Source organism: Oreochromis niloticus, linkage group LG23 (assembly GCF_001858045.2).
Source record: "Oreochromis niloticus isolate F11D_XX linkage group LG23, O_niloticus_UMD_NMBU, whole genome shotgun sequence".
Lineage (NCBI taxonomy): Eukaryota > Metazoa > Chordata > Actinopteri > Cichliformes > Cichlidae > Oreochromis > Oreochromis niloticus.
Genome location: NC_031986.2, coordinates 33,727,304 through 33,747,160, shown reverse-complemented (window position 1 = coordinate 33,747,160; position 19,857 = coordinate 33,727,304). Strand labels below are relative to the sequence as shown.

General features: G+C 40.7%; 1 protein-coding gene across 2 annotated transcripts in view; it reads left to right on the top strand.

Moving 5' to 3' along the window:
• The first annotated feature begins 972 nt into the window (after window positions 1-972).
• cyfip1 (cytoplasmic FMR1 interacting protein 1) overlaps window positions 973-19,857 on the top strand; it is a 39,675-nt gene continuing 20,790 nt past the window's right edge. The window contains exons 1-12 of one of the 2 annotated variants that reach the window (XM_003451321.5): window positions 973-1,189; window positions 13,605-13,722; window positions 14,117-14,206; window positions 14,555-14,632; window positions 15,648-15,749; window positions 15,832-16,013; window positions 16,685-16,781; window positions 16,892-17,020; window positions 17,096-17,200; window positions 17,555-17,646; window positions 19,099-19,216; window positions 19,682-19,804. In XM_003451321.5, the coding sequence (XP_003451369.1) occupies window positions 13,606-13,722; window positions 14,117-14,206; window positions 14,555-14,632; window positions 15,648-15,749; window positions 15,832-16,013; window positions 16,685-16,781; window positions 16,892-17,020; window positions 17,096-17,200; window positions 17,555-17,646; window positions 19,099-19,216; window positions 19,682-19,804 (1,233 nt within the window). In that variant the 5' untranslated portion in view covers window positions 973-1,189; window position 13,605. Of the gene's footprint in view, window positions 1,190-13,601; window positions 13,723-14,116; window positions 14,207-14,554; window positions 14,633-15,647; window positions 15,750-15,831; window positions 16,014-16,684; window positions 16,782-16,891; window positions 17,021-17,095; window positions 17,201-17,554; window positions 17,647-19,098; window positions 19,217-19,681; window positions 19,805-19,857 lie in introns of both variants that reach the window. The other variant, XM_005478672.4, reaches the window with a different exon arrangement.

Here is a 19,857-nt window from a genome sequence, read left to right as displayed (position 1 = left end):
CAGGTTGTGTATCATGTTTTTAATAAGTAACCAAGTAATAAAGTAACTAATTACTTTTGAAAACAAGTAATCAGTATAGCCATGGGATTACTTTCTTGAAGAAGTAATCAGTAATTAGTAACTAATTACTATTTTCAAGTTACTTGACCAGCAATGCTGATTAGTGGGCTGGAACAGCTCTTTGTATGTTAGAAAATTGCTCTTCTCTGTGGTTGGCTGATGGACGAACAACAGCACAAGCAAGTACTGATACTTTTGATGCTGCCTGCAGTATCAACAGCAGACAGTCTCTGCAGGTAGACAGGTATTTGTAGCTGCATAAAGACTGCCAATGTCCTATCACCATAACCATAATTTCCCAGTTACTGTGCATTCCTCTAGTTGCATCTTGTGGTTTTAGTCTCATACAGTGCATTTCCTTTGCTACAACTTTTGGGACTAATTGCCCTCCTTACATGAGCAGGTTGTCGGTTGAACCTTTATTTATACAGGTAGTTTCCTACTGGGGAAGGTTCTTGTTGGCTTTATTTTGTGGCACTAACTAACCCCCATACATGCAGCAGGCTCTTACAGCATTCCTCGGGCTTCGTCTTGTGGCACTAACTGTTCTTCGTACTTTGGGCAGGTTCTTGTTTGTACCTTTTGGCAATAACAACTCTCCATAAATGGAAAAAGTTCTTATGCTGCGCTTTTCTACTCTGCTTGAGCACTCAAAGCATTTTATTCAGCGTGCATTATTCACCCATTCACACAAACACTTTTTTCCATCTACTTTTGACAGATTGATATTGACTCCGCCTTGGGGTACTAACCACCCACCATACTTCGAGCAGATTCTTGTTGGCTGTGTCTTGTGGCACTAACCGCCCTCCATACTTTGACAGACTTCTACGGCACATTCCTCCGACTGCACCTTTTATCCTCGGAGTTTCGGCCCTAGCGGAGGAGTCCAGCACGGCAGCTCTTTCAGTTTCCTGTTGAGTTTCCCTGTTTCAGGGACAGGAACTCCCAGCTCTGCTTCTCTCCCCCGCCCATGATAATAACACGGAACGAGGGCAGGACACGATTCTTGGATTAAAGCCGTCCAAAGTCGGGACTTCCAGGGTCGCGAGAAGGATAACTTCCCAGCTTTATGGCGCTGTAGTCGGGTTATAAAGGCACAAGTTTTCCCTGCAAACCAAAACTCCGGGTGAGTAGAAACGATTGATCGCGGAGTTGGTTTCCAGCTAACTCGCCCACGGCTGGAAAAAGAAAAAGTTGTGCCGCTTCGGTTCGGCTGTTTCCTCCCTGTTGGGGCTCCATGCGGTAAAAACAGCCTCGGATCTAAAGATAATCAGCTCTGAGGAGGTGAACAGCTTGTCGCAGAGCCGTTTTCCTGCTCGAGGCCCGAGCTGTGACTAATCTCAGGCCACGGCACGAAGAGCCATTTTTACCGCAGAGTCCTGTTGGAGGCAGGACAGCCTCACACCAAAGAACCACTTTAATCACACACTGTCTCCGCGTTTCATTACCGACGAGTTAATTTTACTTTATAAAAGTAACACCTGGACTTAAGAGAGAGGCACCGGGAGTGAGAGCCGGGGTCAGAGATTTTAAAAAGTCAAAGTTTTTCACTTTCAAACTAAAAACCGCCGAGTTTAAAACGTGAAGCTGAATATTTCGGGGGTTTTCTCGACTTTTTCTTCTTCTGTTTGTTCCTTTGGGAATTACAGTCAGGAGAGGTGTGTTCATGAACTATCTGTATTCCCCCGTGTCCTGATGCTGCATTCACGGTCCGTTAAATCTCAACTCAGTCATCCTTTGAACGCGTTTTAATTAGGTATTTTGGTTTATTCGGCATTTGGAGACTAAAGTTGAAAGTTCCAGAATAAAATCACCCCCAGCTGTGCTGAACACTGCTGTGTTCATGTGTTGAAAGAGAAATAGTGTCTCGGTTACTCAAACTGATTCTGGAGTTTGATCTACAAATTACACTCTGCAGAGACAGCGAGTGCTCTTACTGTCCTAGTTTGACTTGAACCTTTAACTTTATTCAAACTTCTAATTTTGTTGAATTTTTATCAGATAGCAAAATAAACAAAATCCATTTTTTTAAACTTGATATTTATTTCTATGAGACAACATAAAATATAAATACTTGCTAAAAAATAATCATTCTAAGCTATAAACTGTATTGAACATTTTAATACTCTGCAGTGTCGGGCCCTCCTTCCTGTTTGGGCTTCTATTTTATTCAAAAGAAGCAACCAGTAAGCAAAAACAAAGCGCTCATTTGCACCATGCCTGAGATAAAGTAGATATAAAAACCGCATCATAGATGATGACACCAGATGAATCACTTCAGAACCCTAAATGTGATCTTTAACCTACACAATTCAACAGAAAAACAAACTGAAACCTTTTTTGGGGGGTGGAGGGGGTGGGGATAAAAATAGAAAAACTAAAATAATATGTTTGCATAAGTGTGTGCACCCACTTATAAATGGGGATATGGGTGGGGATAATTAACCAAATACATTCAGATTAATGCCAAATAGTTGTCAGAGGACATTGAATTAAATATGGCATGGGACACTGAAAAGATGGTCATCAATATGTGAAGAAAACATGGCACAACAGTGACTTCACCAACCACCAAAAACTGATGGAAATATGATTCCAGATGGTTTGTTTGGTTCAAAAGCAACACTGCACATGACCACAGAACAGCATACACATGGTAAAGCACGGGGGAGGCAGTGTCATGCTCGTCTGTGGAGGGACCCGAAGAAAACACGCTGAATTCCGTAATAAAATCAAAGGTGCCCAACACAGTTCCTGTTTAAGGATCCTCGTATTTATGCCTTTAGGTTATTATTATGAAGTTTTCCACTCTTTTATTTCCTCCTAAATGGTCCTTATGTGTTTTTTAGTTGAATTGTACAGGTTAAAGGTCACGTTAAAGGTGGAAAAGGTCCTGAAGTGATGTATCTTGTTGTCATTGTTTTACATCACAAAACCCTGGCATTCTAACAGGGCATCAGTTATTATATAGAAATGATATAACTATATTTGAATACTTTCTATAGAAAGTTCATATAATCCTACAGTAATTTTCAGATCTATTTCAATTCAGTTTCACTTATATGGCGCCAAATCACAACAACAGTTGCCTCAAGGCGCTTATTATATTGTAAGGTAGACCCTACAATAACACATACAGAGAAAAAACCCAACAATCATATGACGCCATATGAGCAAGCACTTTGGCGACAGTGGGAAGGAAAAACTCCCTTTTAAAAGGAAGAAGCCTTCGGTAGAACCAGACTCGGGAAGGGACGGCCATCTGCCGCGACCGGTTGGGGTGAGAGAAAGAAGACAGGATAAAAGACATGCTGTGCAAGAGAGCCAGAGCGATCTCTGGATTTCCTTGAGTTGAAGAATGCAAATACATAAGCGTGAGGTGGAGTAAGCATGCCACAGCTTCATCTCCTCAATTTGTCTCGATTTTAAAATGTCTGGAAGCCAAAATTATAAGAGAAATTATTGTGGGATGAATTGTACAGGGGTGCTGTTTTATGATTCAAAGTGTAAATCTTCTTTTGAGTTAATGGTCTAAAAGGCTAGTGCTTTAGATTAACTTTATATAACAGAGCACCTTTCTAAAGCCATTGAAAAGGCTTTACTGGGAATATTAAAACATTGGGGGTGCTGTTAGGATCTGTAAGGAGAAAGAACTGCCTTGTTTGTCACAGCTTTGTCATTACTCTTTTTATGACGTGCTTTACTTATCAGTTTGTGCTGGAAGATGTGGCGGAAGGAAGGAAGGAAGGAAGGAGGGCAAGTGGGAGGGAGGGCTGGTAATGAGGCAAGATAGTGAGTTAGACTACATCTAATGTTGTTTTGGTAGAAGCTGCTATTTTATTTTATTTTTGTGGTCCTGTAAGCCTTTAAATAATACACCTCAGGTAATAGATTATAGCAAACTGTTCACACTGTAACGCAGCAGGAAGCTGCTGAGAGGTTTCTGTATTTTATATGTGTTAACTTCTGCAGATGTGAATCTGTTGGACCTCTTAAGACCGAATCAGCTTTATGAAAAAAATCTCTCCATCTTTTGCTTGTAAAAGTAAACGAGTAAGTAGGGTTTGCAGTTTGAGGCTTGACCTTCATTCTGGTAAAATTGGAAATGGGGGCAGTGAAATATGTGAAAACCATAAATGGAAATACAATATATAAGGTAAAAACGTAGTTTGTGTAATTCTAATGAGCTTGGAAGTCATTTTTGGTTTAAGCGTCTTTATCCTTCAGCAGAGTCTTAAGTCTCTGAGCAGCTCTCTGTGAGGATCTTCAGGAATAGTTCTCCAGGCTTCTTGAAGGACATTCAAAGCTCTTCTTTGGATGTTTCTGCCTTTTGTTCTGTTATCTGTCAGGATGATCACACACTGCTTCAGTGATGTTGAGGTCCGAGCTCTGGGAAGGCCCATCCATGACTGATAGTGTTCCACTCTGTTTTTTCTATCCAGGTATGCTTTCACTGCAAAGGTAGTGTGTTTGGGATTATTGATGAAGCTGTTGCCAATTAGATACTTTCCAGATGCTCCATCGTGAATCATAATGTGATGGGACTTTCCCGTAATGCCGCTGACTGAAATGCTGCACACTATGACACGGCCTCCACTGTGTTTTACAGATTGTTGTAGTCGATTACCTTTGTACCCAAAATGACGATAATTGTACCATTTGGTTAGGGGGTTATGGTTAGAAATGCCTTCTAATTTATTTATCTTTTAGTGTTTTTCCCACGTGTAGAGAAAATGGTACCAAGTATTTTCCGTAGTCATATCGACATATCATAACGACACTACTCAAGAATCAAGATTAACTTGAGATTTTTGCAAAGTTCTGTAAGTCAAACAAAAAGCAGGTTATCAGGAAATCAGAAGATAAAATGCAGATGACAAACATGATCCAGCCTGCACAGACACGAGGATCGGTGTGTTTGGGTCGGGATGATGATGTAGGTGTCGTGCAGTGAGGAAATGTCACCCATATGGAAGTGTTACATTCTTTAATTATTGCTATATGTGGTTAAAATACATCATATGCAGTAAGTATACACGTGTTTCATATAAACATAGTCTGTAACTTTCTTATTGGCTTTAGCCCCAATAATTAAACACTTCAGTTACGTTAAAAAATGGGAATTTTTAGTTTACTGTGTAGCCCAATGAGTATAAAATCCAGAAAGCTGCACAACATAGACCAGTTAGAAACACAAGTCTAAGGCTACATTCACACTACAGGCGAAAGCGCATCAAATCCGACTTCTTTGACCCTATGCGACCCATATCCGATCATGGTATGACAGTGTGAACAGCACAAATCCGATATTTTCAAATCCGACCTGGGTCACTTTCGTATGTGGTACTGAATCCAATACATATCTGATGTTTTAGAAAGCGACTGCTGGTTGAACGGTCATGTCGCATTAAATCCGTCTTTTACTGACACAAGATAGACGCCAATTATCAGCGCCGGAGAAGCGCCCGAGAAGACATCGCGAACGCTTCCTGGCCATCCAGTGTAGATGTCAGTGAAAATGTTGGGAAGACAACGTTGGAGAAACGTGAACATTTTATTTGTACTGTATAATCTGCAGATTCTGACAGAAATCTGCAACTATCCTTTGAAGCACCGCTCCTCTCTAAAACAGCAATAAGGATCATTATTAGGCCAAAGTCAAAGTCAGTTTTATTTGTCAATTTCTTCAGATGTACTTGCCATACAAAGGAATTGAAATTACGTTTCACACTGTCCCATGCGTAGACATAGACAACAATAAAGTGCAGATGCACAACATTTAGGTAACATACAGGATATAACAAGACAGGACCTAACATATAATAGTGTTCCAACAGTGTGCCCTGGAAAGTAGTGTACTAGTCTACTTGAGGTAGTCCCAGGTTGTGGTTGGTAAGTGTTTTTGTTTTAATGCAGCATAAGACTGTAGCAGCAGTAATAGTAATATAAATAATATAAATAGTGCTAAAAAAATACTAAAAATATATAGCAGCAGGTGTGTGCAATTGTAATGCAGAGGTAGTTGTTTTCAGTCAGGAATGTTTTCCAGTTCTTGGTTCAGAGAGTGTTTCCTTGTTGTGGAGTGTGTGTGTGTGTGGGGGGGGGGGGGGTAGAGTGTGTGTATATGTAAATAACAAAATAACTTTATTACTTAAAGCAAAATTGGGAAACATCCGAAACAAGTCTTTGTATTAAGGGCCATCAGTCAAACAATAATGTTTGGTCTGGGTCTAAACAGAGCACGTTGTGTGTGACGTCTTCTTTTGCGCATGCGGGCCGCTTTGAGGTTTCACACTAGAGCGCGTTTGCTGTCACATTATATTTGTAGTGTGAACAAGCAGACAAAAAAAATCGGATTTGATCAAAAAATCGGAATTGAGCATTAAGACCTGCAGTGTGAACGTAGCCTAACTTGAGTTTCACCATCTTTAATTAGAAATAATTACATTGTTACATGCTTACGTTTACACAAAATATCAGAAATCTACACGGTTGGTTGCTACTGACAACAAGAAACAAAGCTGTTTCCCATTTTTAAGGCAGGGGGGGCAGTATGCAATATATTTAGTTTTATAATTTATATTAATTGTTAATTGTAGCTAGGTTCAAAGGGTTAATGTTAGGTTATTGCAATAAACAACATTCTCATGTGCAAAATGAGGTTGGCACTAGGGGTGGCAAGTGATTATCTGCTGGCCCCACAGTAGATCCGCCCCTGCTGCTTGGATGGATGGATCGGTTAACTCGACCGCCAGATTGATTCTGCACTGATAACCAGTAGCTTTGTGTTGTAACCTGCAAATAAGAAAGTGCAAAACTGTTTTCACACCTCTGTCATGAAAAACATCTCTGACTTCCTTCAGGCTGGTACCGTTTCATGCACCTAGCGAATGGCGTTAGTCGACGCAGCTGTGTTGTGTTGCCTGGTTGCCATGTTTGGAAACACATGTGAGCCTGATGTTGTGCAGGGTTTAGATTTACATCTGTTTGTTTTTTTCACTTGAGAGGAATATGAAGCGCATGTGGCTTCCTCCCTGCGTGCTGATGTGAAAATCCTCTAAGATGTGTGATCCGCTGCTCTTTGTTTAAAGTGTCATGTTTTTATCTTTTTATGTGACGTGCAACACTCCAGCAGTGCCAAACATACAGTCAGAGAAACTGATGCTTCCTTTTTTTTAAAAAGAAGGCTGCACAGCTGCTGTTTGCAGAAAATAACCTTAAAAGGTCATTTTACAGAAAAAACTAGCTGATTTTTTTTTTTTTTCATGTTTCAGATGATTATCATACTGCACACAGTTAGAAATGTTAAATATCCAGCTGCTTACCGTTATTTATTTATAGCTTCTTTTTTTTTAAAAATCACCCATCCACCATTCTTCTAATTCTAGCTCTAAATTTTTATTTTGGCATCTCCTAGAGTGGCTTTGGTTGAGTCACAGCTCAAAATAATCCTCCTTTATCTGATAATTTAGCATTAATCTCAGTCTCTGTGTAAAATGACCCCCCCCCCTCAAGATAACTTTATTCTGATTGGCTGCCTCTCTCAAGCAGAAGGTTTAAAGAGCTGGTGAGTGGGACGGAGATGATTGTATTAGGGATATCCCCTCTTTGTGACCTCAGAGGTTAGAGAGTGGAAAAAAAACTGCGGTGAAGCAGTAGGAAGTCCGGTGAATTTTTATATTTCATGCACAGCCCACCTACAGTTCCTCTTGACCCTTCAAACATACAGGCAGTTTTCTTTGGGATCAGCACTTTGCCAGATTGTAATTCTTGTTTCTTTCTTGATGCTTTTCTCGTTTATGATAGTTGCTCGGCCGGTGTTTAGCTTGTGTTTGCGTCTGTCTGGTACACCTCGGCCACAAGCTTGATGGTGGTTTTAATCTTCTTATTGCGCTGTTACGCCTGCAAACACATGGTGTGCAGCTTCAGGAGTGTGTGCAACAGCTCACAAATTAACAGGCTAAAATAACGCTTGTATGAGGACATAACTCTAGACATGTTAACAGGAACTGTGCACTGAAGTCAAGGTTCCTTTTTTTTTTTCTTACATACAGGACATGGTTTCCCTCCTGAGTTAAAGCTGATCAGCAGACTCAGCAGCAGTTGTTCTTTATGCTTACATTTTTTTTCCTCTGCAGCAGTTTTTGTGAAAAAAAAAAAAAAAAAAGGGTCTTTGTTGAAATTTGCATCTCCTTTTTTTATTGGTTACTTTCGGTTTTAGTGGACATGAGGGTAAATTAGGAGTTCTTCCCCTGTACTAAAGTCGACCACGCATCACATGCTCTGTCTCTGTGGTTTATACTTCCCTGTTTTGCCAGTTTTTGTTGCCTGATCTGTAATCTGTGATGGTGCTTACTTAACTGTTGGCAGTTCATCTTTGTTTGGCTAATTCATAAATCATCAGCTTTATGCATCTATTCCCAGCTGACTTCCTTCTCTTTTTTTGTAAAACTGTTTTGCAACGAGCCAAATCTATTTTTACTCCCAGCTCAAGAAAACATTTAATAAGAGCACAAGCTGCATAGAAATGTATTTCTGTGCTCCAACTCAGTGGAGCTAAAGTGACAGGACTGCATTTTTTTGTTGGTTGGCTCTGATATTAAAAAATGACTGTGAGATTGCAGTGCAATCAATAAAAATCAGTGCTGTCAGTCAATATGAATTCAAGCTTAGACTGCTGGCTATTGCAAAAGTCAGCCTTGCAGATATTTTGTTCTATGTTGAAAACAGTTATTTGGTAGTATGTTCAACAGTGAATTATTAAACTTAAAAAAGAAGAAACTTGTGCTTTTACATCAGTGGAGCTGAACTGCAGGTGCTACAGCGGGTCTGACTAAAGTAAAAGAAAAGGTTAATCTGAAAGTGAAATGTTGCACAATAACTTTTTTTTTTTGCCAAAATGCTATTTTTTTTAATAAAAACTGCAATAATGTCACAAACCTCAGTCATTTTGTCATCTCAGATTATTTAAGAAAAGACAATGTGTCACCATCTAGTCTGTAACTGTCTGCCTCTTCCTCTTCTCATGGCAGAAGTTTCTAATGATGAGCTCAGTGTTTGGACAGTAATCCCTGACTGCTCTGAGCACCCAATTTATCACATTTTGCTCTACTTTTGGATCTCTGTGATGTCAGAGAGAGCTGATATGTCTAATCTGGTAATCTAAGGATCAGAAGCTCCACTTTCCTGTTACTCAAATTATTTGTCAGAGGCATCCAATCACAGTAAAGCTAGTTTAAAGACGGGGATTCCAAACTCACCAAAACCAGACTAGCGGTGGTCCGGTTCTGGGAAGGAAAGGGAGCTCAAACAGCTTGTTTCACTCACTAAGGCTCGGTATGAGATAAAAGAGGATTTCTTTTGGATCTGTGAATTATGCAAAGCTACTGTATAGTTAAACATTTTTTAAAAAGTGGAGCTGGAAGTGAAATGCTTTCAAAGAGACAATTTTTTTGTTTTCTCAAAACCAGTATTTGTTCTGTTGCGAAACTTTTTATGCAATCTCATTAATGTGAGGAAGTCTAAACAGTGCCAAGCAACTATTTGTGTCTGAGCATCAGAAGAGCAGCTGCACATGTTCTATAGATATCTTTATGTAGTGCATGCCTTAGCTTGTGTTCCACCATCCAGGTCTTTGGTGTGCATTTGATGATGAATGAATGATGCACAAAAACTAAGAATATGTGGTTAGAAAATGCATTTGTGGGTTGAGCAGCAGAGTTGAGTAAGTGGGCTGTGCCAATGCTAAACAGCTCATTCTGCTATCGACTCGTGTTTGGTGTCGTTTATTGGTATGGATGCTTGAAGACAAAAACGGGACATATCGAAAACAATGAATCATTTAACAAACAGCTTATTCCGTGACCGACACAGTCTCAATGGGTGACTTGGCCAAATGCTGGTTTGAACATAGTATGCATTACACAGCAGTTTGTGACCAAGTTAGTAACCAGCATGAGGAAGAGGTGCACGGCTTTTATGATTCTGTATGGTTCTTCCACATGCTGCTGAGGCCTTTTAATTGAATAAATTGTTAAATTGTGAATATATCTCATTTCTTTAGACTTCAAAAATCAAATCCAATAAATGACACCAAACGAGATGATACCTCTGACACAGTTGTTTTATCATTTGTATATCTGAAGTATTAAGATTAATGAGCTTCTATTGCTCTTCAGTGTGGGTGACAACACTGAAGCCATGATTAAATGTTCACCAAATATCCCATGAGTCATACGGGTGGGGCCGTGGCTCCAGCTCACCAGAACAGTTTACAGATTTAGACGAACCACCCCAGCTGACAGTTATTTCCCAAATCGCCACCCAAACAGTCATTTCATAAATCCTGATGATACTTTAGCCTTTAATTTTAAATGATTTGTTTTGGGTGGGAGTGTCATTACATATAAAATCAATAAAATATGAAAAATTAGTGATGTTAGGCTTGAAGGTTTACCTTTTGAAATGATGATGATGATGGTGGTAACACATCCCATCATACTCGGAGGTGGTTAGAGGGGAAAAACATGCGGAACTAAAACCAGATTTAGTGTTTAGATTGTGACTCTTGGAGTGGGTTTAAAATGAATTTGGGTGCAGTTTCTAACAGAGCTTAAATTTGTATTTCAGCCCTGAAAGTTTCATGTGCAGATGCTCTGAGGCGTGTAACCTGGAAAGTATTCATCGTATGAAAAGTAAACTTTTGGATGGTATAAATAAACGCACTCAAGTTGCCGTACACAAAGAATCGGCTGATTTTCAAGCTGATGCAGACTTTTCAAAATCTATTTAGTTGTGTTTTTTTTTTCTTTTTTTTTCATGGTATGTTTCCATCTGCTGATCAGGAGCTCGGTGACCCCTTCGGTGATCCCGCACAGGCTGTGACCGCTGAGCTTTTGTTTTGGTGGTCAGTTGGTGTGAATTGTTGGACTCGCTGTCAGTTCTGATTGCAAAAGGTCTTTTGATTGTTGGGTATCAGTGACGTTGGACAGTCAGCAGCAGTGAGAATGCAAAGCAAAGCAGAGCATACCACACACCTCCTAATACAGCTCATCTGTCCACTTTTAAACTAAATCTGTTGACCACATGCAGCATCAGGATGCATCACAAAAACACTAAATACACAATAACAGAATTAAAAGAAGCCTAAAATCTTTCAAAAATAAATTATAGAATTAATTCAAATTATAGAATCAAATTATAGAATTAATTAAAGTGACACGCAAAACTCGAGCAGCGTCGGCAGAATAAATGAAATATAACTATACACTTGAAGGTTTTGGGAACAACACAGAAATAAGCTCAAAATATAAATATCAAAAACATTTCTCAGAAAGCACTAAATTAGAGACTAAATATGTCTCTAAAAGTTTTAAAAAGGAAACGTGCTCTGACGAACCAGAGTTTGTCAGAAAGCAAACGCAAACGGTCAAATAATAAAAAAGTATCCTTAAAGAAATGAGCAGCCAGTGCAGAGTCATTGATCATGTATTTAAAAAAAACCCTGTGCACACAGTCCTGTGGTCAGATGGGTGAGGCTGTTTCTTCCTATAAAAAGGGAGTTTTTCCACTGTTGCCAAATGCTTGCTCATAGGGGGTCATATGATTGTTGTGTTATTGTAGGGTCTACCTTACAATATAAAGCGCCTTGAGGCGACTGTTGTTATGATTTGGCGCTGTATAAATAAAATTGAATTGAACTGAGGCAGGAAAAATGTGCCAAGATTAGCAGGTAAATAAAAAAGCTTCTGTCGGATTGGGGGGGAAATGAATTTTGGTCAGTACTAATAGTAGAATCATTAAACTTTAAAAAATGATAAACTCGTCTTTATTTAATCTTATTTACTTAAACTTTGAACTATGATTCAACTGCATAAACTAGACAGAATGATGATGGACTTTTGTGGAGAGGAAAAAGGAAATGATGTGCCGAAAGGCCGAACGACAGAATCATTGTAAAACTGAATGTGGTAAAACGGTCTGACTTTCATCTCCATTATCTCGTTTTCACATTAGACACGTTTATCATTGTAGGCTGAGACAGTGACTGAAGTTGAACGTAATAGCCCAGTAGCCCAGTGAGAGTGTGTTGAAGTGTTGTTTTCAGCGGTGCTGAGGTTATGATTCAGCAGTGACCTCGTTGGCTGAGGCTTTGGACAGGAAGTGTCCGGACAGTCTGAGGCTGTTGCATAAAGGGGAATCTAAACATGGTGTGAAGCTTCTCTTTAAGGAATAAGCTCAAGCATCTCTGTCTGCCGCTGCATCATTTCACTGTGTTCAGGGACCTCAGTATGACTTTAGCAAACCCCCCACCCCTCCCTTATTCTGCTGCCTGCAGGCTGACAGACCGGCCGGCAGGTTTATACCTGACACCTGAGCTGCCTCGTGCAAATAAAATCTCTGCTGTCTTAGTTTAAGCTGGGTTAGCAGAGCTACTCTAGAGAATGCACTGTGGGTTAGTAGGTTAGTTGTCTAGTTTACCTCTGACCTCTGGCCTCTCAATATCTGTCTTGGTTTAGACTTTGAACATTTGCCTATTTTTAGCATGAGGGTAAAACAAAATCTAGGCTTAAATAAAGTCTTACAGCTTTTAGCTCTTAACGGACTGAATCCAAACTCCACCTCTAACCCTACATGGGTCACCAGTGACCTGGTGGATGTTTCTACCTGCACCAGTGCAAGGCTGACGTTTGTAATCTGCAGCCAAACGTCTGACATTACACTCGGTGCCTGTTCATGTTTCTCTCAGGGTAAATTAAATTACGGAATAATAACTCGTGTCACGTTCCACTTTATTAACAGTTTGTGTGACTTGAGAAACTGATAAGTCACGTCAGCCTCAGTGTTACTTTTTGTTTTAGTGCTATTGTCATTCCAGCTGCATGCAGGCTGGTAACAGTGTGATGAGCTACAGAGGGTGTCAATATGTGCAACCAGCATAAAACAGTAGAAGTATTTACTGTAACAGACAATAGCACGTTTGACTTATTTCCTGTGTAGTTAAAGTGTTGGCTGTTCAAAAACATAAAACTGTATAAGATTAAGATGTTCTTTACTCTGAGGGTTTACTTTGGTCGTTCTAACGTTGCCAGGGATATACTCGGCCTGATAAACTGGGATAGACTCCAGCATCCCCACAACCCTGAATTGGATACATGGAAAAAAGATAGATGGGAATCAGAAATGTCTTTTTAGTTTATATTATTTATTTTTCTTGTAAATTTGTTTTCGCAACCAGCTGGTTGAGTGTTGAAGCATATGGGACATTTAATGTTAATATCACCTCTGATTGTAAATTTTGCCCCACATTGTAATAATGGGAAAACGTACACTTTAATGAATCAAACTGAACTTATTTCAAAATGAGAAAAATATTAAAATAAGACATTGCTGGGCTCAACCACATGGAGTATTTTGAAGGTAGAAAATATCCTGGCCTGATTCAGTTAAAATCATGTTATAATGTTATAATGAGCAGCAGTTTAAGTTTACATTTTGAACATAATTACTAAATTTGTTTCTTTTCTTGTGCTTTTCAGCAGCATGACGACTGCAGTGACCTTAGAGGATGCTCTCTCCAACGTGGACCTGCTGGAGGAGCTGCCGCTCCCCGACCAGCAGCCATGCATCGAGCCCCTCCCCTCCTCTGTCATGTACCAGGTCAGTACTCAGGGAACCTTGAAGCACACTTCTTAACATCAATAATAGGAATGATGCTGAGTCACTGCAAACATAAGCATACACCCACATGTAAGTGCAGACATGTGCAGTGTATGAGCATACATTATGGACACATTTAACCCACTGATTCCTCAGTGAAGTACATTTAAGCGCTGTGAGAACCAGCAAGGTGTATCAGCAAGCTCCACAGATTCCAGAAATACGATGAAAACCCCCCCATGAAATATAATTATCTAATCTAATGATGGCTTATTGTGACCAGCTGTGAAGTGTTCAACATGAAGTTCAGAGGAGAAGAAATCGAAAGTGATTTGGTTTCAGTATATAGATGATCTTTATCGGTGTGAGTACTGTTTCCGTCTTTCCATCGCAGCCCAACTTCAACACCAACTTTGAGGACAGAAACGCATTCGTCACCGGGATCGCCACGTACATCGAGCAGGCCACCATCCACTCCAGCATGGTACAGTACATCGTTCACGCTCGCTCTGATTTCAGATCGCTTGCTTTTGTCTTCTGACTTACTGGGAAAAATAAATCTGTCAGAATGGGGTCAAAGGCCTGCTGGAAACGGGGTCTGGGAAGGTTCCCACCATTTGGTGTTTGTCTGGCAGGCAAACACAAACAGGATCCAAATCCAGAAGGAAATGACCCGGGGACAGACGATGCTTTGTGTCCCATTAGCGAGGGACGATGGTTCGGGGTCTCTGCGTGCAGGCAGAGCGGGTTTCATTGCATGCATGCTTTGTTGTGAATCATCGTAGATCATTTCTTTAATCGCTGATGTGACTGATTGGTTTTGTTCATGTAGAACGACATGCTGGAGGAGGGGCAGGAGTACGCCGTCATGCTCTACACCTGGAGGAGCTGCTCACGTGCAATACCACAGGTAATACTACAGAGCACGTTACTGCTTTGGTTGTTCTCAGGGCAGTGAGTCAGTGTGCAGAGAGAAAATGACATCAGACATCCTACATTTATTTATTTTTGTTTTGTTTGTTTCATCATCACTGTTTTATTATTTTTCACAATTTCAAAAGACAAACAAAAAAGAGAAAATATTTAACAATAAATAGAGGAATAAGTGATGATGCAGCTTAAAGCTGAGATATCAGTTTGTCACAAAACTAATAAAACAAGTTTTAATTCAATTCAATTCTATTCTATTTTATTTATACAGCCCCAAATCACAACAACAGTCGCCTCAAGGTGCTTTATATTGTAAGGTAGACCCTACAATAATACATACAGAGAAAAACCCAACAATCATATGAACCCGTATGAGCAAGCACTTTGGTGACAGAGGGAAGGAAAAACTCCCTTTTAACAGGAAGAAACCTCCGGCAGAACCAGGCTCAGTGAGGGGCGGTCAGAAGGAAGACAGGATAAAAGACATGCTGTAGAAGAGAGCCAGAGATTGATAACATGTATGATTCGGTGCAGAGAGGTCTATTAACACATAGTGACTGAAAAAGAAAAACTCAATGGATCATGGGAATCCCCCGGCAGCCTAATTTATGCTTATTATTAATTTTGATGCTAACTGGGACTTTAGTTTATTTTTAGATAATTTAAACAAAAAAAAAAAAACTGAATCATTATTTGTTTATTTCAATCTTTGGTCTCTTGTAGTGGATCTCAGGTTGATCACAGATGTGATGTAATGATATTGTTTTTATTTTTGTGTTGATTCTGGTGAAATTTCTTTTTATTTCATGAACATTAAACTGATTGGATGATGAAAACGTGAACAGTAAAACATTTTTTTTTTAACCAATTTCATAGTTGAGCTTTTTGATTAAACTGCATTGTGCACATCTAGTCAGTCACTCAGAAAAAAAGTCATGTTTTTATTTGATTCATAAGATGAACGCTGCTCTTTGCGTTTGTTTCTTTCTTCTCAGGTGAAATGCAACGAGCAGCCCAACAGAGTGGAGATCTATGAGAAGACTGTTGAGGTGCTGGAGCCTGAAGTCACCAAACTGATGAACTTCATGTACTTCCAGGTATCATCACATCTTTGATCAGCAGATACTGATGATGACCGGCGGTCTCTAAATTCTCTAAAGCTGCTTTATTTTCCCGCAGCGCACAGCCATCGATCGTTTCTGTGGCGAGGTCCGCCGTCTGTGTCACACCGAGCGCAGGAAGGACTTTGTCTCTGAGGCGTACCTGCTGACCCTCGGGAAGTTCATCAACATGTTTGCCGTGCTGGACGAGCTGAAGAACATGAAGTGCAGCGTCAAAAACGACCACTCGGCGTACAAACGGTACCTCACAAAACGCTCGCTCTCCTGCACTCACGAGGCCGGTTAGCCCCACAGACACTAGATGGCAGCATCGGTCAGCAACCTGGAAACCATTTACTGTCCCCTCCCTGAGCTCGGTGTTGGAATATATGGAATTAATCATATGGAGTACAATAAAGAGCAGAGGCTCATTCGACCCTCCTTGCTTCTGCTTTGACTCATTTGTCTGCGTGTCTGCAGGTTCTGTCTAAACAGAAATCGGTATAAGAGCTTCCCACATGCGGTCAGACATTGAGCTTCGGAATGATGTCAAAGTGTTCATAGTAAACGTGATAAAAGTTCATGTTCATTTATTTTTTTTGTCTCCCTTTTAACTTGCTCTGCTTTGGAGCCACATTTTAGGACGTTTGAGGAAAATGAATCAGTCCACTTTGCCTGCCTAACATCAAGGAGTTGTCAGGATGACCTTTTTAACCCTCAGCGTTAAAAGGCTGATGGGTATTATTGTCTCCATACTGGGCGGGCGGTCACATTTGTGAATGCAATAACTCAAGAACAAAGTGACGTGTCATGTCAAGGGGTAGCACTGGGAGTTTCAAGTGCAGCTGACGTATGTGTTCACGTCTCTCTCTCGTATAGAGAGCCTGTGCTTGGTCTTTAAAACTAAAGTCCAGTTTCTCTCCTCTGCTCAGAGCCGCTCAGTTTCTCAGAAAGATGTCGGAGCCTTCGTCCATTCAGGAGTCTCAGAATTTGTCCATGTTTCTGGCTAATCACAACAAAATCACCCAGGTTGGTCTAAATAGTGTAAAACACTCTTCGCAGCATTCATAACGTCAAATGAGAAGGATTTGACAAGTATATATTTCTTTAATATTAAACTCTTGGGTACCCTCTGCCAGTCGTTGCAGCAGCAGCTGGAGGTGATCCACGGATATGAAGAGCTGCTGGCGGATATCGTGAACCTGTGTGCCGATTACTACGAGAACAAGCTGTACCTCACTCCCAGTGAGAAACACATGCTGCTCAAAGTAAGTGACTGTGTGGAGGCTCATTTTAAACCAGAGCGCTGTGCACAGGATAACCACAGCTCTCCTCTTCTCCAGGTGATGGGCTTCGGCTTGTACCTCATGGATGGAAACAGCAGCAACATCTACAAACTGGATGCCAAGAAGAGAATAAACCTGAGCAAGATCGACAAGTTTTTCAAGGTACGGCGGGACATATGACATGAACACTAACACCAGTTCAGCACTCACAAAAAACACAAACACATCTGTTCTTGACTGGAAAAACAAAAAACCGATGATGAGTGATACTCTAAAACATTTTTATATAAAATGCCTTTTTATGGCTGTTTGAAGTATTTAGGAAATAAATGCCAAAACTTCAAACCATGGAATAAAATCCCACATATGAGACGTTTTTGGTAATGCTAGCTTTGTGATTATCAAATCAGTGTTTAAAATGCTATTTTCCACCTTGTGGTTGCCATCATGAGGAATAGGCTCGTTTTGGTTACTGTCCACGGTTTTAAATGGTTTGTGTGTTCTTGGTGTTCACAGCAACTCCAAGTGGTGCCGCTGTTTGGAGACATGCAGATTGAGTTGTCCCGGTACATCAAGACCAGCGCTCACTTTGAAGAGAACAAGTCCAGGTGAGAGCAGAACACAGCTGCATGGTTTAAATTTTCAGAGCTGACAAACTCTGTTAAAACTATGATTTTCTTTTTCTTTCCTCCCGCTCCAAGCGTGACAGTCGAAAACTAAATTTGCTTTTTGTTCATCAGTTCTTTCTCCAACCAGCTGTGACCATCGGCATGATGGGATCTAATTTGAATGAAGTATAGCAGTTTAATGCTGCTCAGAACAGGTTTCTCCCTTTAAACTGTGAAACAGTTTTAAAAAGTCTCGGTTTACTACACTGCGACGCGAAAACTGCGTTTTCAAATGTATCCACTTTGGAGAGCGTTTTCAAAAAGCTCAGTTTTCCTTGACCAAAAAACGCCATCTCGGTGTGGACGAAAGGCCAAAACGGAGAGAATACTAAAACGTATTAGTGTGGAGCTGGCCTAAGTGATCCAAGTCAGTCTCAGCTGACTCTAACCTTATAAACAACACATTTGCATAATGACTGAAACTAGCACCTCTGACTAATAATGGACCGTGAGGTTAAGGTGCCTTCCCAGCAGTGACAAACAGCCATTAACCTGCAGTCAACTGGGAACTTTACACTTTTGCTCCAGTTTGTTAGACAACAAACTAAACAGGATCAAAGAGTGTGTCTCAAAACTGTCTGCTAGTTGTTCTGTAGTTTAACTCAGATGCATAAGTCGAAGATAAACTTCATTTTTATGGGGGATTGATCCTCCCGTTTGCTACTCTAACTGTAACAGCAGCGATACATGCGTAGATGAGCACATCTCCTTGTGAGCTGCAGACTTTAGTTGAAAAAGTGGACACGAGCTTCAATAAGAGTTATTCAAAATGTTGGACATTTTACCGATAAATGGGACAAGGGATAAAAATGCTGTCTGGGCACCTGGTCCGCTATATTTTTAGGGACGATGATGTCAGTTTGTCTAAAATATGTGAGCCACAGTTTGATTTCTTGTCTTGTAGTCTCAGTGAAATGTCTCAGCAGCTGTTAGACTAATGATTTTGCTTCAGCTGAATGTTGTCGTCCCCCCAGGCGGGGAATGTGCTCTGTTGTAGGAACAGGCTTGGACAGCTGCAGACAGCACGGACACGAAGTTCTTACTGTGTGACTTTTTCACAAGTTGGTGTGAAGGGTTTACGTGGTGTCGGTGCGTTGTAGCGTTTCATCTCTGTGATCGAGTCGAACTTTGGCAGGCGTGTGGTCTCGCGCTTGTCACAGATACCCCCTTTAAAACAAACATGCTGCAGCAAAATTTAATTGTTTTTCCTCCATCCATGCACCACCTCTCTATCGGGTTTCATAATATCTGTCTCAGTTGTTTTTATGCATAATCTTAGCAGCTGGCACCTAAAGCTGAAGGTGTTTTTCTGCTGTAGATGCTTTTCTTTATCATCACTCATTTATCCCATAGTTCCTTGCTCTGATTCTCTCCTCTTTCTTACCTCTTTAGGTGGACTTGCACATCCATATCCAGCAGCCCTCAGTACAACATCTGTGAGCAGATGCTTCAGATCCGAGACGATCACATGCGCTTCATCTCCGAGCTCGCTCGCTACAGCAACAGTGAGGTTAGTGTGGCTTTCCCTTGGAGGTTAAAGGTCATCAATGAGGTATTGGATTGAATGTGGTGCAGGTTTATTGTCATAATAAGCTGCTGTAGAGGATCAGTATTCCGCTGACCTTTATCTCACCAAAGAGAAACACACTCCAGCTTTTAAAGCTTTCTTATGTTCAGGGTATATTTAAATTCCCAGCTGTGATGTAACCGGCTTTTCAGCAGATGTCTTGCCCCGGCGGATTTTCAGGGGTCATTGTTTAGTGTGACATAGATGGGAATTTAACTAACTTGTGGGTCAGAAATACAGTAAACACAGGAATGATAAGGGCAGGAAAGATAAATTCAAAGAGGGCAGTTTTTATTAGTATTTTGGATTTTGCAGATTTTCATTTTTTTCGGCACTAATCTGTACTGTGAGAAAGTCAGGATTGTGTGGATTGAGCCTTAAGTGACGTTTGTTTGTGTGCTGATGTAGGTGGTGACCGGGTCGGGGCGTCAGGAAGCCCAGAAGACTGACACTGAGTACAGGAAGCTGTTTGACTTGGCCCTGCAGGGCATGCAGCTGCTCTCACAGTGGAGCGCTCACGTTATGGAAGTGGTGAGGAGAAAACACATGACGAGTGATTCCAGCTGAGATGTTTGTATGTACAA